The 26,254-nt window shown below is 40.6% G+C and overlaps 1 protein-coding gene across 1 annotated transcript in view; it reads left to right on the top strand.

Moving 5' to 3' along the window:
• The window catches only part of CNTNAP5 (contactin associated protein family member 5), a gene marked incomplete at its 5' end in the record, with an annotated part of 262,361 nt that overhangs the window by 128,405 nt on the left and 107,702 nt on the right, over positions 1 to 26,254 (top strand). Inside the window, 5 exons of the mRNA XM_083865251.1 lie at positions 1,501 to 1,685; positions 5,232 to 5,375; positions 14,955 to 15,219; positions 17,520 to 17,669; positions 18,718 to 18,889. Of these exons, the coding sequence (XP_083721377.1) occupies positions 1,501 to 1,685; positions 5,232 to 5,375; positions 14,955 to 15,219; positions 17,520 to 17,669; positions 18,718 to 18,889 (916 nt within the window). The remainder of the gene's footprint in view (positions 1 to 1,500; positions 1,686 to 5,231; positions 5,376 to 14,954; positions 15,220 to 17,519; positions 17,670 to 18,717; positions 18,890 to 26,254) is intronic.

Below are 26,254 nucleotides of genomic sequence, written 5' to 3'. Positions count from 1 at the left end.
TCTTCAATATCTGTAAAGCTATTGCTGTATGATCTGTTGGATCAGAGCATCAGAGTAAAGGCTGGTTTAATTTCTTTCTGTAGAAGGATGCTCATTTTTTTTCCCTGATGAATGAAGTACACTGAAGCACTTTGAAAATGTAGGGACTACTGCAGTAGGAGTGATCATACCACTTCTCCCAGCCTTCTTGCAAAATCTTCACTGGCTTCATGTGTGGGTGTCCCATGGTACTGACCTCAGCAGTCTCTGCTGACTCATGTTTCTCATACTGAGGGGTTTGAGTTGGGCATTTTTCCCCTTGTGCTTAATTATGTTTGTTTTAAAAATCAGTAACTATTTTCCACAGCTGTTGGACTTCACTTTTTGCAAAAGCTCATTAGTTGCTGAGTCCCCAAGTTGTGCTTTCTTTCTTTCCTTCTTTCTTTTTCATTTTCTAATCTTTCAAGATGAGAAATGAAAATATATCATTTTCTGATTTGGGATTTGGATGTTACTTGGACCAAAACACTACATCCCGAAGCTCTGAGTGGGGGAATCTACCCCACTGAATTGTCCTCTTACAAATGTTTTATGCTAGGATAAGAATCTAGTACAGTTATTATATTATATAACTTCTTCTAGAGGCAATACTGTTGTGAATGTGTATTCTGAGATGAGTTGGGTTTTTCCCTTCAGCTGTAGCCCCAACTTTTACAAAATTTTGGCCATTCCAGGTCCTCTTTTTGCATTCATATGTCCTGGGCAAGGGTTTTGATAACTTCTCTTGAATCTGCTTGCATCTTGCCTGGAAGTTTTGGAGCATGTGTTCTCTCCATTCTGTGGGAATGTGAAAAGGGATTCACACTCCCTTTCAGTGAGAGGCTCTGAAGTGTTCAGACATGGAGCCAGCTGGAAAACAGAAGAGTGCTTGAAATTAATGGATTAGGGCCTAAATATTTTTATGAGTTGTAATCTATACTTTTGGAGAGCTAGACAGATTTAAGAATTTTTATGAGCTGAACAAACACTGTTATTGCTTCAATGAATTGTGCTTTTTTTCTCCCCAGTGAAAATGGACAGGTACAATTTTCTTGTTAAAATGCAGAAAGCACAGAGTTGACAGTGAAGTGTCAGGAGTAGTCTGTTAATGTGATTAGACAGAAGATTTTGGTGCTACCCAAAGGAAGCTCTTAAGCCACCAGGAGCAAAAAGGCCTGGCAGAACCAAGGGTACAAAGCAGTAATGCCCTGCCTGCTACAATGTGTGGATACAGCATCAGTAGCACCTCCTGGTTCATCACAAGGATTTCACAGGGAAATAATGGGAGGGAGGGAGGGGTATACACACATGTATGTGGATAAGAGACCCAAGGAATCTAAGACAGTCTTTGAAAAGGATCTGTTTCCAAGAGCTCTGGCTTACATCCTGGAGCTCTGCTCTGTGCTTCCCTTGAAGTCCCCATGCTCCAGTTAAGAGTCTGGTGGTAACTCTGGTGTCTTCTGCCTCTCTGTGCCACTCCAGGGGACTCCAACCTGCACTTCAGTAACAGCCACACGTCTGTCACCTTGGGCAGCCTCCTGGATGACCAGCACTGGCACTCGGTTCTCATAGAACGCTTCAACAAGCAAGTGAACTTCACAGTGGACAAGCACACCCAGCACTTCCGGACAAAGGGGGATTCAGATCACCTGGATATTGATTATGAGGTGTGTGAAGCCCTTCAGGTTATAACCTGTGAGTTATGAATTGCTATAAAATGAATATGATGGAAAGCAAACACCCTATGAGCTGTTTCTTTCCAGCAAAGATCATTATTTAATATTTCCTTCCTAGAGAGCTCCTTTCATACTTTACCAGCATAAACCATGTCAGTGTAACTCCATGTATGTCAGCATCAGAGAGTGGCCAGTCTCTGTGCAAATATGCCTTGCATGTGTTCACTTCAGAGTATGACAGACTTTGAATAAATGAGAAGTCATAGCCTGGGTTCTAGTCCAATGTTCAGGGAGCAGCTGTGTTATCATCTCCAGTATGATTTTAATGGCATCACTGTGCACCATCCCTGCCTTGAATTGAGCATGAGTACTTTGATTCTAGCCCTGAGTTATCCCTCTATCCAGACACCACTTTCTCAAATTACAGCTCTCCACACAGAGATGAACAGGTAGAAATTATTGTATTCCCACTTGGAACAGAAGACCTCCAGAATGCAAAGAAGTTTTAGTGAGGTAGACATCTATCTCTTCTCCCAGGTGGCAAATGACAGGACAAGAGGAAAGGGCCTCAAGTTGTGGCAGTGAAGGTTTGGATTGGATAGCAGGAAAATCTACCTTACTGAAAAGGTGGTCACACCTTGAAATAGGCTGCCCAGGGAAGTGGTGGAATCATCATCCCTGGAAGTGGCTCTTGGGGTATGGTTTAGTCATGAACATGATGATGCTGGGTTGGACTCAGTCTTAGAGATTTTTTCAATATTAGTAATTCTGTGATTCTATGACTCTCACAACCACCAGCCCTTACCCAGGCCCCTTCCCATCTGAGTATGTTGCAGAGCATGGTGATCTAGGGAGCCAGAGCAGCTCAGCAGAGAAGAACTGAGCAGAGGAAACATCCTGCCAGACCACAAACCCGAGCCTGGTGTGCTCCCCTGTGATAAGTGTGGCAGAGTGTAGTTTGTATCACTCCAGCAGTTCAGTGCTTATGGATGATAGTTGTTAAAAAAACATCTTAAAACCTTAGATATCATCATATCTGTATGCAAGGCAGTGCCTCATCTGCTCCCCATCAACGCACACCTGCGTGCAAATTACCCATGGTCATTTCCATCCCCTTGTGCTTGTCTGCCAAGTGTTCCTCACCCACAAGGCTCAGGGTCGTGCTTGCACAGAGCCATCCCCCTGTCTGGATGTGTTGAGCTGGCACGGTTCACTGCTTCAGAGACCACAAGTTCCCCCTTTGCACTTTGAATTCATTTCTCCGGAAAGGATCATTTTCTGACACACCCAAGGGAAAAAAGCAGACGGCTCAGCAGTGGCAGGTGCCTGCTCTCTCCCCGTCCAGATGAAATTTCCTTTCTTTGCATTTCACAAAGCAGGGTGGAGAGAGTGGTACTTGTCCCCACTGCTCTACCAAATCATGAGCACAGTTAGTAGGGACAGCACTTGGAGCAGTGCGATTCTGCAACTGCTTTAGACTGAACTAATAGGGGCCAAAACTGTCACTGCTTTTAAGGTGGAGTTTAGAAAAGTCAAGCAATTGATTCATCAGCTTTTATAATTTCAAAATAATAAAGTTTCTTACCTCTTGCTTGGTGTCAATTAGGGGAAACTCAGGCTCCAATCTAAATTTCAGAACATTTTTTTCCAGATGTTCCAAAATAGGGAACATGATAGAAAAGATCTTCAGGTGTTGTAAATCAGCATCACCACCAACCACTGTGGCACTCACACCTTGTCCCCTGAGCTTAGTTTTTCACAATGTGTTTTTTCTCCATTTGCACTGAGACAGTCTTTCAGTCAAACATTGCAGCAATGCAATCTACTGAAAATTTATCTCAGCACACTTTAGGGATTAAAGGCCTTGCTGAGGGTAATAAAATCATTACTTTCGTAATTAAAATTATTACCAATCACAAAGGAAACTGTTTTCTTAATAATGCATTGGTGTAATTGATATTGATTTTTCTTCTGGTTTTGAAACCCCAGTACAGAGTCCCTAAGCAGGAGACTTGAAGAATAGGACATGAAAGAAGGAAAGTCTGGTGTTTTAGAAAGAACTAATGATTCTCACTGGAAAAAAAACCCATTGCTACCAGATAAGCCCTCATGCCAATAACAAACCTGCAAGTGACGTAAAGTAGCAGTCTGTTCACTCTTTATTTCCCTGAAGTGATCAATTAAAACAACTGAGCTGCAAGTTCATTAAGAGCTTGTTTTCAAGTAAGTGTTTTCAAAGTTTCCCAGGGAGGTTTCATTTGCTTACGTATCCCAGCTTGTTAGGTGGAGTGAGAGGAAAAAATAACCCTCAAATTGCCCTTTATTTTTGTAATGATGAACTGAGGTAAGGGTTTGGGAATTGTGACAGGAGAATAGACCTGACCAGGTTCCAGTAGTTGTTAGCGTGTAAGCAGTGCTACACAGTAGTGCATGCTCTTGCTGCAGTGGATGCAGGAGGATTGCAGCACGGGTCCTGATCAAGTGTGGTGTGACTGCAGGATCCTCATCTGCATCATATCACTCACTGTGCTGCTGGCTGTGATGGGGAAAATAAGTAAAACTTCGGTGGTACCACCGGTAATGCTTTGCCAGAAAGGTCAGTAAAGTTAATTAGAAATTAACTGTGACATTTGGAAAATGAAGGCAGGATTATCAGAACTTTTTGTGGTGGTGGGGTTTATTTTTCTTTCTTTTTACTCTCTCTATTTTTTTTCTTCAGAATATAAACAGTTATGCTGTGTTTGGGCAACTTTATTTTCTTAGGGTCTTTGTCCTCCCAGGGCTTTCAGCCCTTCAGTTGAGTGAGGAGCTGTAACCTGCACAGTGTTAACATCTACCAGTACTTAGACAACAGCACAGCAGAAGTTTTGTTCCAATGTGTAGCCTGCAGAACTTCTCCATGAAAAAGCACAGTTCCAAATGCCACATGTGGCTGTTGTAAAGACCAAAGCACAGGGGAATTGCAAGGTGCAAATGGCGTAATTGTGTATATCATACATACCGAGGTACCATCCTCTGGCTGAAACCAGAACTGCTCAGACACGGGCCTGGTGGAAAGGAGTGACCACAGCCCCCAGGCAAACCCAGAGCTCTGAGGGCAGGGAGAGTTTATTCCCCATCACTCAGAGGTTCCTGAGCACTGTGAGCTGCAGCCAGGTGTTTCCTTGTGTGTGAGTGTTCCACAGGGAACACTCTGCTGCACAGGGAGGGCAGCTGGTGGCACTAGGTTGGTGTGCCAAGGCACTTCAGAGCTGCTCCAAAGCAGGGAGCTCTCTGTGCCAGAAGTGTTTCTCCAGCAGCAAGAATGCAATGGGGGCTGTAAATCTCCCTGAGACGTGGCCAGGCTCTGCCTCCTGCTCCCAGGGATGTTGTTGGTGGGAATTGGTTCTTAAATAATACTCCTAGTGTATGTGTGGAGTGGGGCTCTGCTCTCTTACTTTTGGGATGATAACACAATGTAATATAAGATATACATATATACATACATACATACATATGTAATATTGTAATTAATGCTGTCCTTATTCTTTCCAAAAGCTCAGTTTCGGAGGGATTCCTGTCCCAGGGAAGCCAGGAACCTTTCAGAGGAAAAACTTCCATGGGTGCATTGAGAACCTTTATTACAACGGAGTCAATATAATTGACCTGGCCAAAAGACGCAAACCTCAGATCTATACTGTGGTAAGAGGCAGCACCATGTGCTTTCCTTCTTTGCTTCCATGCTTTTTGTGCTCTCTTAGTGCTGCTGGCTGCATTGAATGAGCAGAGTTCACATTTGGAAAGCTGTGGGGATAATTAGCTTGTTAAAATGATGTTGCTGAGGTTAACACCAGCCAGCACTGGCTCCTGTGGTGAGAGTTATTCAGAGACATATGTGGAAACCAATGAATTTCTCTGATTTTCCTGGTGTATTAGAATTTGCTTGGGGAAACATTTAATTATTTTTTTAAGATAAAAATGTATATATTTAATGGCATGATAGAAGTCACAGAGGTTTTTTTCCTGGTTAACTCAGATAAAATCTTATTTTCTGAACCATTATCTGTCACCGTTGGGAAGTACAGCACCAGCAGAATTCTACTTTGATACTTCAGTTCATATTGAAGAGGAGAAAAAAATACTGCTGTTATCACTGGAAATAGTCTCCTATGTGCTGCTCCTTATTGTATTGGCAGTTCTGAGAACCACTGATTTTGTACTTCTATCTCTACATGTGGAATGGTAGAGGTAAAGCAAGAGGAACTACAGTCTTATCCAGCATGATAACATAAACCATAAATACAACTTAACACATAATAGTGTATAAAATTACAGATATATTTAAATATATCACAAAAATAGCAAACATTTTGTTTTGCAAGAAGAGTGAACTACACTCCCATGAACCTTGACAAACTATAGAATGCAACTCTCTTCAGCTTTTGCCTCACTCCTACACTGTACTTCCTTTGATAAATGCCTTTTGGCTAACACTGTGTCTTTGGAGAACATGGAGATGAAACTGCTTCTGGGTCCCATGGCATCTTCTAGTTTGTAGTAAAGTGTATGGATACACTGAACCTAAAACAAAATAAGCCAGAAGACCAAGGAAGTTCTTTCTGTGCTTTCCCTGCCTAGGGCGAGGCTGAATACACAGGGAGATGGAAAATGAAAAGGTGATGGGTGAGAAGTTCCTCACTGTGCTGTTGGCAGTCAAGACTGCCTCCAGGATACTCCCCTGGGACCCAGAAACTTTGCTTTCATAATCTTGAGTTTGATTGTTCTGACTGAGGACTCAAAGGCACAAGTCTTATTGAGCTGTGTTAAATTGCTCTCTCCTCTTACTTTCTAAGGGAGGGAGCAAAGAGCCCTTACCTGCTTCTCAGGTCATTGAACAGCTGGTTGTTTTGCTGGCTGGATAATGGAAAGGCCTCTCTAAAGGAGAAGAGCAAAATTTTGCAATGCACTTTTTCTCAGAAGGGCATTGTCTGGGTGTAAGTGGCCGCAGGCAATGAAACTCTGTTATCACTGCACTTGGTTGAGACAATGCTGGATGAAAGGTCTAGGAATCCAGCTCCTTCTCTCAATTTAAGGTGGTGGGGATAAGCCTCCATCCTTCAATCTCTTTCACATAAGTGGTGATTTAAACACCATGGTTTCCAGAGGTGGGCTGCTGTACTGCATTTTTCAAGATTTATGAGCTGTTTTGTGCTGTGTCTGTAACACCTGGGTATGCAAAGTGCATGGAAAAGTTGTCATGCTCAGAGTGCCTCATAATCTTAGATGAACCCCCTTCTATAGGAAATGAGCCCTGTCAATCTGTTTTCCAACATCGTTTGCATCCCAGCTATTTCTAGCAACTCTCAGGTAGTTCTAGGTTCTTCAGGCTGATCCCCCTTTCTCTTTTCTGCTCTTCCTCACTCTTAGCAATTAACTTCCTCAAATTAAAATAACTTGTTATTGTTAAATGTAGTCTTCTGCCTGCCAGAGTAACTCTGCTCTAAATGCTTTTACTCAAAGTGCATTGAAGCTTTCAAGCAACAAAGGGAGCTGCAAGCTTCTCTGCTTCATATCACTAAGGTTGTCTAAAGTGGAAATGCAATGAAAGGATCAGCACAGCAGAAAAATTAAATGTAGCAGGGGCTTGGAACTACTCCTTCTGAAAATGTGTTGCGTATTTACATTCTCTCCCCACAAGTTGGAGATCACCTGAGACGGTTCTGCATTGTTAGTCCCCAAAATACCTTTGTCTCCTAGCAAAAGATAATTTGTGACAAACTTGAGGGTTTTCATATCCATCGGCTTTGGGTTTTGTTTTTTATTTTACTTTTGACATCTTTCACACAAGCAGGAGAATGATACACCAGCTTTGAAGGTATAGATTTTCTCTTATGAGGTAGTTCCTCACCCATATAAATAATGGTCCCAAATCAGCTGCATTTAAAGTCAGAGGAAGAAACTAGAGGTTGTCAATAACAGAGTGCTGTAGTATGTATTGTACTCTTGGGTGGTGGCTGTGATTATCATTCTGCCTGTTCTTCTCTGTAACTCATTTGCAGTTTTCAGACTGGCAATAAATCCCCTTGAGAAGGCATCTCCAGATAACGAGGCAGCCTGTCTTTTTGAACTGGAACTTGCCTTCAGAATTCCATTTTTGTATTGCTTGATACTTAACCTCCCTACATAGCACTATCTGTTTGGACAGGCTGTCTTTCTTCTCTGGGGGGTTTCTTCTGTCCCTGATGGCATGATGTAGGCTTTGTGGATTTTTGGATTTTGCTTCTTTGGTTTTTTTATTTTTTTTTTTGGTGATGCATTTTTAGTGGTTTTTTTTTTTTTTTTTTTTTTTTTTTTTTTTTTTTTTTGGTTTTTTTGGGGTTTTTTTTTGGTTGATTGGTTTGGATTTTTGGGGGGTTTGTTTGTTTATTTGATTGGGGGGGTTGGGGGGAAGGGTTGTTGTTTTGTTTGTTTGATGGTTTTTGTTCTTTTTGTTTTCTCTTCCCTTGGTCATGGAATGTAGAGTAATGGTAGGGAATCTTTTATGTGCTTTCCAAGCAATTACTACAAAAGGTTATGAGAAGTCAAATTTCTGTTATTAACCACTGTCACGGTCATCAGGTGGACCCTTGGGAAACCTCATAAAATGCTTTAAAATAGTAATCTAAAGGATTGCCCTATTTACTAAATGTCTTCTCAGCAGAAGAGAAGTGCAGACTGCTCATTATGAGAAATCACACAGCAGTTACACTTCTTGGGCAATTAAGTAGGGGCAAGAAAATATGCAAGTAAGAGCCACAAGAAGCAGAAGGGAAATTGTTCTTCACAGAAGGAAATTTGACCTGTTGATATCTGGGACATTGAAGTCTCCATTGAGAGATTTTGAGCTTGTTAAGAGTGTATTGTAGATGCAGGAAGAGGTGAGGGTAAGTTTGAGAATTGCTAAAGGCATCTGGTTGAGGGAGTAGATAAAAGAAAAAATAGCTATAGCATCCTGAAAAAATAGGATCCTTTCCACCAGTGGTTGCTTAATGCTAGATTCTGGTTGCACCTTTAGGAACTGCTCAAATGTGACCTGTGGCCGGGGTCTTTAGTTGTTTTTGTGCTTCACTGATTTGTGATGCTAAGATAGGAAGTTGTCTAGCTGATGAAAAGAAATTAGGAGGTCATGAAAAGATGCCTGGTTTGGTGCTCTCACTGTTCCACCCTACTTACTCACTGAAATTGAGAAAATACACGATCTCCCTTTCTCTTCCATTACCTCTGGCTAATAGAAATGGGAGTTGAATTTTTGTTTAGCAGAGCAAACCCTGTTCTGGCTGGAGAGGAGTGCAGGGTACTGTAAGGCAGAAGTTGTCAGCTCTCAGGCACACTTGGATTTCTATGCTGGGCTGCCATGTTGAGTGTGAGAGTGACAGCTCAGCACAGCGAGGGCTGTGGTGACATGTAAATGCATCACTGTAGCGCCTTGGGGAAATAACCAATTGCCAGCATCAAAGAGCAAGGAGAGATACCTAGTGACAGGAGAGTGTAAACTAATAATTCATTCTCTTTATAGAGAATCCAAACATGCTATTTTATTAAGCTGATTTGAGGTATCTTCACATCCTGAGAAGAATTTGTCTGTGAATGTCTCATTCTACCAAAGTGCTCTGGCAAGTGTTGATCTGTCTGTGAACATCAGGCTGGTGATTTGTGAAGGCTCCTCCCAGGGTTTGGAGAATCACAAGTTAGATTCTTTTTCTTATTTGTTGCGCTCCAATAAGACTACAGGAATCATATATAAAAAATGTTGGAAGTTTTTAGTGACATTTTTCACAACTTCCTGTGGACTAAGTTGAATTTCTAAAAAAAAATAAGTTTTATTCAACTATTCAATGGAAGCATTGGGTCACATGATTAAAGAGAGAACTGAATTTGCTATTTTTTTAGTTAAGGCAGGTGAACTAGATTCCAGAAACATTTGGTTCTTTTAAAAATAGGTTTTTATATTTTCTTGTATCTTTCTGTGTGCTCTCCAGGTCTTCAGAGGAGTCTCCTTTGCATTCTACCTGCAGTGTGGAATAGCAAGGAAGTCTATATAAATAGCATTCATTCTAAGGTCCCATTTTATTGTTGCTGAAGGGTATAACAGGATTATTTTGAAAGAAATTAAGGGTGTCACCTCAATTGAGGTCTTGAAATAAAGTCTATTTAAATAACATCTTTTCCATTGATTTCAGTTGGCTTTGTCCACAATTCTAAAGCACTTCAGTGTGCAAATATATAATCCAGCACATAGCCTTGATATAAAAGTTTCTTTGTGTTAGGATTTTGATAGTTGTGATGACAAGTGAAACAAGTCTTTCAGGGAGGGAGACCATATTTTTTAATAAGACTGGATGACATGCAGAAAAAAATGACATGTTTCTGAGCAAACAAGGCTTTTTTGAGAGTCATCAGACTTCAGAAAATTACAGGTTAGAAACAATTGTTCAGGGTTTCATTTATTACATTATCTGGATAGTCAAATTGAATGAATAGGGTAGTTAGTGCCTGCTAAGCAGAGGAGGATATTTCAAGGTGGGAGGTGATAAGGCTGTTAGTCCCTGTAGGAGAGGAAGAGAGATGGCTAATTATTGTCATAGGAGTTAGCAGGGGATAAGGAAAATGGGAGAAAATGTAATTTTCTAGAGAGCTGAGGCTTTAGTCTATTTTTTAAGGTCTTATTCCAATCAGTAAGGCCTTAGGAACTCTTTGGCACTTGGCATAACAGAAGAGGGCAAGCTGAGCCCATCACAGTCAGGAGCCTTGATTGTGTGCAGTTCACACCAACCATATTGGCTGGTGTGCTGTGATACACAGATAATTGGAATTTAAAAGAGGAAAATCTATTAAAGGAAACTAATACATAAGAAAAAGCAAAGAGCTGATAGGAATTGCTTTCTGTACACTTTTCTATTTTAAGGTAGATGTGGTTCTGTTTTCATAATAATAATGAAGAAAAAAAATCTCCTTGCTGCTGTGTTTTGTTCCAGGCAATAAAAACTAATAAGCTGTAGATCACTTTACCTTGAAGTGGAGCAAAAATTGGACTTGGATTGTAATAATATGCCAGTTTGATCTAAGACATCTATCTTATTCACTTCTAGCAAGGTGAATTTGAAAGGCTGGCTTCATTCCTACTTGTTGCTTAAAGTGAATATTCCCTCTCACTATGAGATTGGGTGGGGGAGATCTTGGGAGGAGGCATAGCCAGAACAGCTGGTCCAAATTGACCAAAGGGATATTCCACACCAAATGAGTCTGACCAGCAATAAAAGCCAGGAGAAAAAGGAAGGGAAGAGGCATTTATTATTATGGAGCAACTTCTACACATGCTGAAAACCTGCTTCCTGGGAAGTAGCTGGGCACCACCTGCTCACAGAAAGTGAAGATTAAGTCTTTTGTTTTCCTTTCCTTCTGTGCATAGCCTTTCCTTTTGCTTTATTAAACTGCCTGTCTTCTGACACAAGAGGGTTTTATTCCTTCATTTTTTCCCCCCACTTCATGAGGAAGGGAGTGATAGAGGGGCTTGGTGGGCATCTGACATCCAAAGTCAATACACCAGAGAGAGAAAATATTAAGTGGTCACTATTTTCTGTGTATGTCTGTGTTTCCTCCTGTGGTCTTTTTTCCTCCCTTTTTTCCCATCTCTCTGAAAAAACATTGTAGAATATTTCCAAAATATTTCTGTATTTGCTCTCATCTTTTGTCATTATCTCTTAACTCTGGCACTATGTAATGAAACAATTATGTAGCAATTAATTACTATGGTCATAAAAATGGTAAAATCCTTTGTTCTGCTTCTGGCCAGTGACACAGTCAGTTTAGGAGTCTGAGATAAAGAACACATGGAAAGGTCTAGCCAAGCATCTAATCCCTGATTTTCTCATGGCCACAACATTTCAGATTTTCTAAGCCTTCTCTGTTTTTGTTAAATGTTATTTTCTCTCCATTGGGAATACTCTTTTAATGTAAAAAAAACTTAAATCAATGTGATAAACAATTAAAATTTTATTGGAATTCATGATATCTGCAGTAAGTGGAGATAGGGCAGTTCTCTGTCACGAGATTGATTATCACAGGGTCATATTAGTTTCAATTTACTTGGATCAGGAAAGCTGTCAGATTTCCATACTGAAAATTTTCTCAGAGAAACAGAAACTCATCTCAGTGCAGGAACTTCTGGTCCCCTGCTCTTGGGGTGGAGTGGTTGTTCACACAGTGGACCCATCCTAACTGAAGGAACACTGTGTGCCTTGGTGCTCCTGTGTCCTGTTTGAAGACAGTTTGCAGCAGTATTTCAAATGGCTGGAGCTGGTATCTCGCTTTGATTTGTTTTTCATTTGGTGTTCAGCATGGTCTTGAGAAGTGTTTGAAATATGTGGGTCTCTTGACATTTGTTCTGCTTGAGAATTAATTTAAAAACAGAGCTTCAAGGAACCTCCTCATTCTCAAAGTCCAGTTTCTCAGAGTTTGATGCCAGTTTTTCATCTTTTAAAACTGCATCAGAGGTCACCTTTTTCTTCTGTTACTCTCCTTGTAAATTTGTCTGCAAAGTCAGTCCCTTCACGGTTAGAAGTAGTCCTCCAGTTTCCAAGCTGGAGTTATTCATGCCAGATTACCACATTTGTATCTCAGCCAGGCCTGGGATCTTAGTCCTTTTTTACCTGTCATATGAAATCATCCTTTCTAATCCTCTGCAGAAAGCAGGATACCTTTTTTATTGGACAGTATCCATAGAGTGATTAATGAGGAAAGTTTAAGTGCCCATTTGATGCTCTAACCTGCAGGTAGAATGAGAGCTCAGAAATACTCATTTATTGTTCTTTCTTTTCAAGCTGTGATCTTGGCCTGGATCCTCTGGTAGGCTAAGTGCTGAGAATTGCAGTGCAGCTGTCAGTTTGAGTAATTTCCCAAGTGCATATTATTTTTGATTAGTATTCTCTGAGAGCAAGGAGGATGTATAAGGAACTTGTTACCAATTGCCCTGACTGTGGTGTTGTCTTTTCTCTTCATTGAACAGCACATAATACTACATGAAGAAAGGCCAGAAAAACCTGAAATGGTTCATTAAAGTTATATAGGTTTTATTGAAGCCCCACAGAAGTCACTGGAAAGTCTCCAGTTGGTTTTGGATGAAGTTTATGGCTCAGAGGATCTTCTATGTAATCCACTTTTATCCTCATCACTTAGCAACTGTGTTCTTCCATTCTCTTTTAATAGGAGAGGCTCTGGTTCTTCTTTAAAATGCTGTAACATGCTGCTGCCTTTTCATTCAACATCTCACTTGAACAAGAACCACCTCTAAAGCTGTATCCTGCCTGCAGAAATCTGGGCTGCTTCCACTCTTTTCTTAAGACAACTGTCATGGCAGCCAGTGAAAAATTGCAAAAAATGGCAGGGCATTTTTAGGTTCAGAAGTTTTCTCTTGTAAGAACAATAAGAACTATTTTGTAAAGATTTCAGTGCTTGTTAGAGGAATCATTAATCAGTCTGGAGATGGACTCAATAGAATTCTCAAATGCCACATGATAGCTAGAGTTTCCAGCAGCTGGGAAGAGCTGAGCGTCTCCTTTATTTTCTCTAGGGATTAGACTGTTCTTATCCCATTTCCTAGCCAATGAGCTTTTACTTTTGAGTTAAATTGGGTTCAATTATAAAATCAAGTGTCTGCCAGAAATCTGGCATATACCCTGGAGAGTTCTAGAACTGCTGCCAATTAAAGCAAAATGCTCATGATCAGATGAAGGTTTAGAGGGAGCTGTTTACTTTTCTGACTTAGATCTGCTGGAATAATTTGTTTGAGAATAACACTCATGGCAAATCGAACAATTTTGGTAAAGGGAACCTATCCCACTTCATTGGACAAATGTTTTTCGAAATAACAGTTGTGTAGGTTTTTTTTCAGGTCTTCATGTTACTGTCTCTAGGAAGGTAGACAGGTTGGTCAGTGTAAGGATGTCAGCAACTGTTTTTGGTATGTATTGACTACATCATCTGGCTTTGCTCTGGAAATCTACTTTAAGGTGTTTCCCTCCTAAATTAGTCAGTTGAATTGGTGTAAGTTCTTGTGGCACCAGTTGTTTTACTCAATTTTTTTTGTTTTGTTTTATTTTTTACAAGTACTGGCTAGTTTTTATCTCTGACTGCAATTATTTATGGCTCTTATGTCATGGATGTCTCAAATTTTGAATAAGAGTAACAAAAATTCCTCATGAAATACCTCATGAAAAGATGAAGCTCCAAAGCATCAAATAAGCTTTGGATTATATCTCAGAACATATTCTAATACAATATACCCATGGATTCTTTTTGCCAAATCTGGTAGGTAGCCTTCTGAACCTAACAGGTACTATGCAGATAGCTCCATATAGAGAAGTATTTATCAAGGATTGTTTCATCAGGTGATAACTTTGTCTATTTCTGGCACCTTAATTTCCGTATAAAAAATAAAGACTGGAAAGACATTTGAAAGTGATAGGGAGCAGTTCCATCATCTGTCTGAGATTGCAGAGAGGAATTCCCCAAGCACTATGCAACTTCCTGCACATCCATCAAGTGCTGTTGGTTATAATTATCCTGTTAGAGTGAGGCACAGATTCTGATGAGAAGTGTTATCATGGAGAAAGCCTTACACTCTGATGCTTTATCAGATTACGGTTGGTATTTTACAAAGCAGCCGAGTTCAAAGCATCTGGCTGCAACAATCTCCTGGAGTGAGACGTGTTTCCTTAAGTGCATCCTGGCTTTATATATTGTTAAGGTTTTATACCATGGCCTGATTGACCTCGTGGGGTAATCTGCAGTGGCTGAGCCAACTGATGGAGTCATTTGTTCCACCAGCTACAGTGATACGAGCTGGTGCAGATTCTGCAGACTGCTTTGAGTAAATGTGCTTCCCTTCTGGGCAGATTGCACCATTGATCTCAGGGCTGTGTGACAGATAATCAGCTCAGGTATGGCATTGATAAAGACATTTGGTTACATTTAGATCCTTCTAAGAAGTAAAGTTTTGATTTTCAATCCTCAGCATTTGGGATAAAAAGTAAAATTTTGAAGTTAGAAATGTTTTCCCAGCATGGACAGATACATTTCCTATTGATTTCCAAAGATATGTGTCTGAATATTAATACTTAATTCAGCCTCGAGGGCTATTAGAAATCCAATGAGCTTATTTAACTACAGATGTTTTGGGACAACTGAAAAAAATGTCATGCTGATTATGTTTGATTTTTTTTTTTTTTTTTTTTTTTTTTTCAGGGGAATGTGACCTTTTCTTGCTCAGAGCCACAAGTTGTTCCAATCACCTTTGTGAGTGCCAGTCGAAGCTACTTGCTGCTCCCCGGCACTGCTCAGATTGATGGTTTGTCAGTCAGCTTCCAGTTCCGAACATGGAATAAAGATGGCTTGCTTCTGTTCACCGAGCTCTCTGAAAACTCAGGACATCTCTTGGTTTACCTCCATGCTGGGAGATTGATGCTACTTATTCAAAAGGACACTGAGAACCCAGTGGAAATCACTGAAGGTGTTTATTTTTTTGTTTACTTTCACTTGTCTCCTTCTAAAACACAGAGGTTCAGCTCCATGGGATCAAAGGATCAAGCAATAAGGAAACACCCAATCTTCCTTTCTCTTCTAAATTTTCTTTTGCTCTCCGGTGGTAAAGCCAATCTGTACAGCTTGATCTAAGCTTGGAAAATTGGCATCCTGAAATCTCCAGCCTCTTCTCTCACTGACAGTTAGCTGAGCCTCTATGTTCTTAAGCAGCCACATTCAATTTTCTACAGTCAGGTCACATCAAGACCTTCCTGTTCCCATCTTCAGACTGTGCAGAAATCAGCTGGGAACCAGCTCAGCCACAGCATCTTTCCCCAGCAGAAGTTAAGGGAGGCTCAGAGCTGATTTTCTTTCTCTGACTGTAGCTTTGGACTCCCCTTTTATGCTACACTCAGAAGTCAGGCTGACCATGGGCTTCCTCTCCTTACACTCTCTATTAGGCTTTCTTAGCCACTTTACAAGTTGCTTTGTATAGTGAAGCTGGTGGGAAGCAAGAGGGTAAAATAGGGCTGCCTCTCTGATTTAAAATTTGGGGGAATAACAATGATGATGATAACAACAATAATAATATATTTTCTGAAAGAGCAGATGTTTATAAACATGTAATATTAAAATATTCCCTGTACAGACTAAAAGAGGGCAGATGTATCTATTAAAAGAAGCAGAGATAAAAAACTGACAGAGTTGTCAAAGCAGAGCTGTTCTGTATGCGTGCTTCATCCCCCTTTATGATAGAAAATGAGGCAGCCCTGCATCTATCCTTACTCATGCAGATTGCTACAGCCATAGCTTGCTGCAATTGAACACTGAAAACTGAGATTCCAGCCTTTATTGCAGTCCTAATTAAATTGTTGACAAAGCTGAGACAATGTCAATATTTGGTTGGGTGTTTTTATGTAGTTCTGAAATCATGAACCTGGGTCCAGCCTATCCAAAACATGCTAAGCTGCCTACTTGTACATGGGAAACATGAAGAAAATGCATATGCCATGTTCTGCAGATGTCAGGTATTCACAATAAACTCGTGTTTGCTCAAGAATGGAATCTATTTTTCCCCCAAATGGGACCTATTTCCTTTTGCAATCGTTTCAAACCTCAACGACATATTCCACTTCAAAATGCACTTTTTCTAGTTGAAAAATCATCCATTTTTTGCTGGAAAACCAGCCTTTAATTCTGTGGTAATTGTGCATGTGTTAACAGCCATTACTGAGTAAGTAGTCTCATTTTGAAATTCATGATGAAATGGCTTTACACACACCTAACACCCACTGTTTTTTAAAAATTTTGTTTTGAACTGTTCTCACACCTCTTTGTTTTCCTAAGTGCTTGTCTGTTTTCTCTGAAAGCAACATTAACAAAAAATATTCTGTTAGAGTGGGGAGTAAATACTAGCTGTCTGTCCCTGACCTCAGTGACTTCAGCCTGATGATAGCGTATTTTGAACTGTAATTAGGTTACTTCTGATCTGCACCTCTGTGTGTGGGTTCAGAAGCTTGCCCACTGCTTCTCACTGCTGTCAGAATGCAGGATGTGGAGTTTCTTTGTAGATCTGTGGTGGTATTTCAAGAGCCAGCACTGATTTTTCAGAGTAAGGAAACAAGACAGGTAATTTCCCACTTTGCAGGAGTGTCTTGAAGAGAAAGAGACTGCCCAGTATATCCCTCAACCTTTGGAGGTTACTTTGGAGTCCCAGTTCACAGTACACCCATGTAGAGATCCAACTTCTGTACATCCATTAATAGTACTATGTGCTGCATTGGTGATGGAGGGTTTTAAGAAACACAAATCCTAATGGTACCTACTGGAGTCAGTCAGGTTTCAGACTAGAGCCTGAGAACAGGCTATGAGTGTCTCACTGAATCTAATTCTCTGCAACCTCACCCCTGTGTTTAGTACCAGAAGCTCAGTGGAGATCTCTGCACACTTCTGGACTTGTATTTACCAACAGACTGAAGATAGACATAAACACCCCCAAAATGGTAACAGTGTGCTATCAGAAAGGTGAATGATGAGTGCCTGCAGTAGTACCAGGTTAGATTAAAATGTGAGATGACCTACTTAAATACTCTCAAAACTTCACTTTTCCTGGGCCTTTCTTCTATGCCAGCTTGTTTCCAGAGGTAATGAGTTCTTTTCAGCTACAGTTCTCACTTTTTATAGCTCAGCTGCGTATTTGCGGTCACAAGTTGGAAGCAAGGGGAGATTTGAAGAGCACAGTTGTCTCCTGCCTGTCTCTTTTTCACTTGGTACATGTTTTTTTGCCAGGCACCAACCTCCATGATGGGCTTTGGCATTCTGTTAACATCAATGCCAGAAGGCATCGCATCACCCTGACGCTGGATAATGACGCTGCCACTGCCAGCCATGCAACCACTGTCTCCAGGATCTACTCTGGGAACAGCTACTATTTTGGAGGTGGGTTGTTTCAGGGGGGTTTTTGTGCTGCTGATCCTCAGATGCTCACCACTGAGCTCTCCCTAGGTGCATTGTTGGCAGCTAAGAGCAAAGGTGAGGACTGATTGAATGGCAGAGCTGTAAAAGTGGGCTACTGGTACTGGTAGTCAGTGGGTACCTTCATCTGTCTGACAATGCATGTAAAATCTACAAAGCTGTATTCACCATGGGTGGTTTTGTTTTTGCTTTTTTTTCCTGGTTAAAAGGCCTTAGAATGTTATCAGCATTCCTGTAGATTCCACTGTTCTGATCAGGCTCAGTGACTTTTTGGGGCTTAGGTGACATATGGCTCAAATCTACAAAGGTATTTATGTACAATGCTCTTGTGGAAAATGAAAGTAGGTTTATCTCAATTTCAAAAATGGAAAAAAAGTCTTGAAAAAGACTATCTTCTGCTTTTTGGAGTGGAGTACAAACATTAGATTAGATAGAGGGGCTGTCATTAATTGTCTCTTAATCTATTTCTGTGTAGTGCTTACTGTAGTATGGTTCTGATCTTGATGAACCCTGTGGACACAGCACTAAATAAGGAGGTACAGGAGGCTTAGGATCTCAGAGGTATCTAAATACTGGGGAAGCTCAGATAGAAAAGGCTTTCTTGCTGCCCACAGGATTTCATCTGCGCATTGCTTCAGCAGTAGAATTTAACCCATAGTGATTTTACATTTTGTACAACTCTTTTAACAACTCATGTTTTAGTTGCTATCAGCTGTGGAGTTTGAAGAAGATGAAAAAAGCCACGTTTTGATTTTGCTCAACACAAGTATTTCACAAGGTGAAAACCTCATACTGTGATAGTTTCAGTGGCTAGCTTCTCTCTTTTATTTATTTTCTTTTTTTTTTTTCCTTTTTTTACCCTAACTGGAAGATTTATAGCACAGGAGGTTGTATAGCAGAAGGAATAAAAACATTTGGAATAATAAGCCTCTGAGTTCTTGCATCAGGGAATCCTAGCAGAAATAGTTGAACATTACAATATTCTTCTCTGCCTCTTCTGTTTTTCCCACAGGGTGCCCTGACAATTTCACCGATTCCCAGTGTTTAAATCCCATTACTGCTTTTCAAGGCTGTATGAGGCTCATCTTTATTGATAATCAGCCCAAGGACCTTATTTTAGTTCAGCAAGGCTCCCTGGGGAATTTTAGTGATTTACACATTGATCTGTGTGGCATCAAAGACAGGTAATTATTATTTCCTCTTTCTTGTATTTGTTCTTTTTTCATCCTGGCGGTTTATAAATACAGGTTGCATTAAGTGAAAATTCTAATCTGCCAGCATTACAGATATTAGGCATAATAGAGCTACTAATAGAAAATACTGCAACAAAGATAGGAGGACTGGAGGGGAAATGGTTTCAATTACATGACGCTCTCTTCACATTGACTTGTAGGAAATAGAGTATGCAAATTCAATCAAACTATAGATTGGTGAAAGGATTAAATTTTATGCATAAACAACATTTGATTGCTTTGAAGTTCTAGAGGAAATGAAAGAGAAGGAAAAATTAGTTGATTCATCAGAACATGTCATACACTTAATATATAAGCTGGTTCTGCTTAAATAAATCATCTACAATTTTTCTTGTTAGCCATTACAGCACGTTCATGATGAAGATATGGTACATCTCATGTGCAATACTGCCCATTCAGTGGGACAATATAATGATGGAATGTCTGCATCTGCCAGAGAAACATTTCAGTTTAAATAGTGATTCGTATGCCTCCTAAGATGAAACCTGACAGGAACCTCAGATTTTCCCATAAACAGCAGAGAGGAAATAAGAAACCAAATATTTTTAAGTATTTCATAATTCTCTTTTGCTTCTTATGGATTTTTAGTGTCTAAATATTTCTGAATCATTTATGCAAATGTGTACTTTGAAGTTAGTGTGTGGAATAGGTGGTTCTGCAATTTTTTAAAATTTTTTTTTAACTGTACTGAAGTTCTGAATAGTAGAAAGGGAACTTCTGGAAATTTCATGTGCTTCAAATAGTTAGAGGAGTAATAAGGATATTTTGGAAATACATTAGGACTGTAGGCATTTGATGTATTTTTTCCAGACAACTTACTTGGATGAAGTTGACAGCTGATTTCCATTATTCCTTCCTGTAGGAGGGATCAGCCTGTTGGAGCTGCAGTCTTTTGATGAGTGGGCAGAATATCTCTGGTGCAAGACCTTTGTGCTCATCTTTGCTTGTTCATTTTTTGTTAATTTATATGGAGAAGTTACTGACTTGGCTGATCAAATCTCTTTCCACATTTATTGATGACTGAATTCAGGGGAATGTGAATTTCATACTTGATGTGCCTGAAATGGCAGATGGAATTCTACTATTCCAAGGTAGAATGGAAAAAGATGCAGCTAATTTTACAAAAGGAAGCAAAATATCATCTTTCCTAAGAACTGAGAGGGAGAATTTTGCTGTTTTCTTGGAAAAAAACAGATTATTTAAGATCGAGTTGACCATTTAAAAGCACTTTGTGTGACTGTATTTTGAAACAAAAGGGAACTCTTCTGGTATGATGCAAAGGTGCTCTCAGACACATGGTGGACACTTGGGGATGTCCTGTGCAGGAACAAGAGTTGGACAGTGCATCCCTTCCAACTCAGCATATTCTGTGATTCTGTAATTTGAAGATTTATTGCTGTGTGCACTGTAAAGCACACGTTTTTGCAATTTTAACGCATGTGGGAATTGTGTAGTTTAATTAACATGTAAATGGGACATTTGTCTTAGTTATCTAAGCTAAAAACTCTTTTGAGGAATATGCCTCTATTTAGAAGCAGTTTATTTGTTACAGGCTTGTAGGCCAAGCTCATTCAGACTTGGACACTGAAAGCAGTGGCTAGGCAGCTCACTGCAACTTGTGCCTGCTCTTAAAAGGAGAATTAATGACTATATTTTGGAAGATGATAAATTGGGATGACTATTGATGCCAACAGTACATTTTGGAGAGAGAATCCAGTTGTGCAAGTATATAATGCACACACCCACCCACTACCCTGGGATTCTCTGTCTCAAATGATGAGCTTCCGTTGATTTAGATGGAGCCATCTGAAGGACTGAGCCTTAATGTCTCACTACCACTCATCTCTAGTATTTGAACAATGTGTGTGCTTAAATGAACTTGCCATGAATGCCTCCTGTCTCCTGTATTTATTATTTCCATTCTTCATTAACTATTTCTTAGTATTCTTTTTTCCATTTGATGGCTGGGGAGGCAGCGCTTTTGGAGAAAAAGTGAATGTGACCCTGTTGCTGAACCTTCTGTGAGCAGGCAACTTTTGTTGGAGACATTCAGAGGCTTCTTGCAGCCTTAGGGATCCTGTGAACAAGAGCACCCTGTAGCCACTCTGGCCTTGTTTGGAGAGGCAGTTCAAGATGTATCTGTGAGAGCTGAGTTCAGCAGGTAGGACATTAAGACATGGTAGGGTCTTGAGCAATATGGGCTGTCCAGGTGATGGAAGAAGGCTCATTACCACCATCTCCTATTAAGACACTGCTTGTTTGCAGCCCTCAGTGCCCTGCCAGCATCGCTGATGTCCCTGCTGCTGCAGATCAAGTTAGGTCTGAATTGAAATCCTCTTGCGTGGTACCTGCATGTTTTCCTTAGGTGACACATCCTATATAAGGAGACATCCCCAATCTATTCATGTCCGAGCAGTGTCTGCTCCCCAAGCCCTGCAAAGTATTCCCTTCTTTGTCTGCTTCAAGACAAAGCTGCTCCTGTAGACTGTTCTCAATGCCTTATGGAACAGGAAAAAAGAATCTGTAGAAGGAAGCAATTTTTCTGATAGCAATGTTTCTGTAGAACTCTTGGCATTATCCCCACTGCCTGCCTTCTGCTATTCCAGCTAATTCTTTTCCTTTTGTTCTAATATGTATGTTTACTATGATTAACCAAATATAGAGTACTCATTCTTTTCTGGGGATATTTCAGTCTATGGTGCTTGAACTGCTCCTGTTACAAAGTGTTGCAGGTCCTGCTTGCAGAGCATTTATCCCCCTTCCAGTGAGATGTGGAGAAAAATTAAGACAATATTGTTCTAAGCCATGGAGGTGTGTTCCATCTTTAAAAAGAAATAGATTTCACTTTATCCCTCTTATTTTGTTGCCTTTTCAGGATATATGTTCTGTTAAGAGTGCACATTAGGACTTATTTGCTTTCCATTGAGTTAATAAGTCAGAAAACACAGTTTGGTACACCATGCTGGCATTTCCCCTGCATGGCATGGTACAAAGCAGGAAGTAACAAAGAAGAGGAAGTTAAAGAGCCATGAAGTCCTTGAATTCAGAGACATTTTGTTGGGGATGAAAGGATCTTTAAACAGTCTTTTGCAGCAGGATGTGCACCATGTTCCCCATCTCTGACCAAAAGCCATCTGATATGAGCCTAGACAAAAGAGAAAAAAAGACTCTTTGAATTTATTTTCAGTTCAATGTGATAAAGATTAAGTCCATACCTACAGGAACCACGCAGTCCTCACTCCTGGTGTTTTGCACTCTAAGTGTTTTTGGGAAAGGAAGCATCTTCACATATTAAACCTAAAAGCTTCCAGAAGGAGGTCTGAGCACTAAGGAAGGCCAATGAGAATAAAATAGTGCTTTTTGTCTTTGGCCCTTAATCTGCAGGGAGTAGGATGTCAGTGTCAATGGATGGGGAAGTGGCAAACAGCATAAAAAAATTTGTCTGCTTATAGACACAGTAAGTCAGAAGGGATTCACTCCATTCTCTTGATGTCCACTAAGCCTCTAGCTGTAGGTGTGTGGCCAGGCTCCCTGTCCTCCACCTGAAAACTAGGGGCTTTACAAACACAAGATGGACTTTCCTAAATACTTTGGCTTTAGAGAAGAAAAATTCCAACACAACAACATATAACAGAATGTCTTTTTCTAGTGGCATCTTCACTTACTCATTTCCCTCTTCAGTATTTTAGTGTTTGCAAGGACTTCTTGACCCTGCCAAACAGCCTCCTGGACATGGGTTAGGGATGAAGTTTCAGAGACTTGCTGTTTTCTTCATGTGGTGCTTTATGCTGTTAGCTCAGAAGGAAAACATGCTTGAAGCCATTGGCCTGTTCTGAGCCATAGCACTGATACCAAAATACTAGTCTCTTGGCATCATCTACAGCCCTCATTTTGAAATTTAGGGTTACAGCAGCTGGACAAATTATGAAACACAAATCAGCAAGTGAATAAAACAGGTGGGTGGATGTGTCCAAGTGAGGAGTAGCAGGGGGATGAGCAAACATGTTTAGTGAACGCTAACTAAACACCTTGTGTTTAGGTTTGCTAGCTGTTATGCTTCTAAATTTCTGTTCTCCATAAAGATAGACAGAGCCCAAACTGTTTCTTCAAAGACCTCCTCTAAACAAAGAAAAAAACAAAAACACCACGAAACAGGACTGGAAAATATCCCTTTGCAAAGAAAATTCTTTAACCAAAAGTCATTGCTGAGGGGAGGCAGCATAATGGTCTTAGGTGCTGAAAGGCTGCTGCAGCACTGCAGGGAATAGTCATCCTTTCTGTTCAGGATGTATAGGAGAGCTGCCGTGGCACAGACTGCCTGAGGACACTGTCAAGCCTCTGTCACTGGAAGGCTTTAGGAAAAGTTAGATGAGTCTGTGAGAAATAATGAACATGGGTGTGTGTGATCCTGCCTTGGAGTGTGAGCATGGACTGCATGATCTTCCAAGTTCCCTCCAGCTCTGTTACATTCTCTCAGGGTTTTCTGGAAGCTGGAACAGCTGTGCCTTGTTCTTGCTTTAGAAGCTCTGAAATGTCAACAATAACAGTGCGTAAATTAAAAAAAAAAAAAAAAAATTAAAAGTCACCAAAAGAACCCCACCAAAAATGGGAAAAATCACTCAGGAATTCAGCTTATAAAATCTCAGACCTTTGAGAAAGCTGATTTTAATAGATGTGGCAACCTCCTAGACAATCTAAGGCAGTGCTGCAGCTTTGAGTAGGGACTGTGTACCCAAAGTTATGTTTGAGGTTTTTTTAATAACCTGATATATATAGATACATGTAGGTATATATGAAATGGGATAGAAGGAGCAGCAGTTCCTAGTCATATGTCCTGACTTGCTCTTTTTTGCTTCTAAAAAATACATAAATCATTTTTACAACTCAGAAGAAAGCAATGTGATTGCAGAATTTATTGCTCTGCGGTTTTTTGGGATATCTTCTTTGCAAATTTCATGATGTCTAGAATGGTGGTTAAACTCCATTATGGTTAATGCTATTTTTTTCTTTGAGGAAAAGTAACCTGATTCCCTCCTACTTGTCTCTCTGTTTTCTTGGGGTCCTGTGACTTCTTGGAAATGCCTGTCTCTCTTTCAGATGTGGTGTAAATGAGGGTGACAAGTTTGGAGAAGGCAGGGACTGAGGCACAGAAGCATCTTCCCCCTAGTAAATCAAGATAACAGCTCTGTATGGATCCCTTCACAACCCTCTATTTTAGTTGCTGAAGGATGAAATGCGGATCCAGTTGGATGTATTCACTGACCTCCTCCTTGGCCTGACCAGCCTTTTGCAGGACGTGTGTCCTCTCTGGGCCACTCAGAGGAGCTGCTGTGTGCAGCTCTGACTGCACAGTCTGTAAGTCTGTCATTCAGCCCTCATGGCTGTTTCTAAAACTGACACTTAGTTCTTTGGTGTGCTACAAACTGTTCTCTGCAAGGAGAGATGAAATAGGCTTGGGCTCTTCAGCCTGGAGAAGAGAGAGCTGGGCAGAGTTGTGTGATGAGGAGCAGCATGAGGGAGGCAAATAATAAACAAGAATGTGCAGTTTCTCACAAGTTCAAATCTTACACAACATCAAATTGGATGTTGTTAAATGGTGTAGAGGTCAAATGTAAAGGAAAAAACCACTAAGGCGCATGAATTCTTAAGCCACAGATGGCTGGAAGCTGGCAAAGTGTTCAGTGGGATACTGCTCTTGAACTTATTTCATTAGCATTTTTGCTGTAGCACTGTCAGAGTTAAGGAAATTGAAGGAAAGGCATTGTTGATCTGAAGCATATCTGTAGGGAGTTGATAAACTTAGGACTAGGAAGTCCAAGTCCCGTACTGTTTCTAAAACATTGTTTTCATTGTATGCAGCTCTCTGTACCTCTCTTGTTCAAAAACTAAATATATTTTGTCATAGTTGTGCTAATCTCAAAATACATTTGAATCTCAGTGTGAATTTTGCTAAGTACTAATACGTTCTGCACTGTTTTTTCCTTTGTGTCAGTGGAAATAGTGGGCGTGTGGGTCTGTCTGTGTGTGGGCCAACAATGAAAGGCATAGGCTGGGGAAAATTCAGTCAGCCTCTCATTTAAAAATAAATGAAATGGGTAGGAAAACAAATATGCAAATGCTGAGAATTTGGCCACAGAGTTGAGAAGCTCAGGGATTTCCCATTCAGCAATTGGCTCAAATGCCAGATTTTGTGACTAGAAATACTAGCTCCAGTCCTGAAGCTGACTTGGTTGTTTGCTGTGGTTGGCAACCTGTTCAGAGGATAGATACAGGAATGTGGGCTCAAGAGATATTGCAGCTCAGGAGTTACCATGGTTATTAGGATAATGTGCCAGAAAATCATTAAACCTCAGTCCAGAAACAGTGGATTTCTAGTCCTTCATCATACGGCACAGATGCTCCCTTTGGGCTGAGCAGGGCTGGCTGCTCTTACCACAGATGGACCCCTTGGAATACAGCAGCAAGGGCTGCAGTGTTGCCTGGAGCCTGAAGGCATGGCTTGATTAATCTCATGCACTTCTTGCATGCAGCGGGACAGACTGCTTTGCAGTGTTGGTCTCAGAGAGGAAAATTCCATTTGCAGGAGATCTTGCACACTATGTGTGCACAAACTGGTGTGGCTCCCCCTACCAGCTCCTCCAAAGTCTGTAACGAAAAGTGCTTAGGTGGCATTGCCGTTAAGGTAACTTGTGCTGAAGAGCTGTTTTGAGTAGGAAGGTGGTCATTTTTTTCCTTTGAATTGGCACTTCCTATGGAAATAGTCTCTTTTGCCCTCAAGGTGGTACTGGACAAATGTTCGCATTCACCAGGATTTTGAGGCAAATCCTCTTGGAACACACCTATAATGATGACATTGATTCCATTCATATTTTTAACTCCTCAGCTCCCATCACAAAGGATGAGGGTTGTTGTTTTTATTTTATGTCCAGTGACAGAGGAAATTCTGTTAAGGAGTCTGAAATTTCATGATTCCATTGATCTTGCCAGAACTGAAATACCTTGAAGTGATGGACTTTTTGGTGGCAGTTTCCCTGAACAGAGGTGGGGCTGAGGCAGACGGAGAAGCACAGTGTTGTACATCCATTGTTTTATTGTCATGAATTCTATGCACAATTTGCACTTGAGTACATTAGATTGAGTTGTCTTCAGATTAGGAAAGCCTTTTTTTGTGTTAAGCCTGTCATTATCCATAAAGGAACTATGAGGGCAGCCAGATCCTGCTTTTCTTTAGGTTCACAAGTTTGCATAGATAATGCATGTGTTGCTCTTCCTGTCTACAGCTGCTGAGGTTCTTTA

This window comes from Zosterops lateralis, assembly GCF_965231275.1.
Source record: "Zosterops lateralis genome assembly, chromosome: 7".
Classification (NCBI taxonomy): domain Eukaryota; kingdom Metazoa; phylum Chordata; class Aves; order Passeriformes; family Zosteropidae; genus Zosterops; species Zosterops lateralis.
This window is presented reverse-complemented; position numbering and strand designations above follow the sequence as displayed.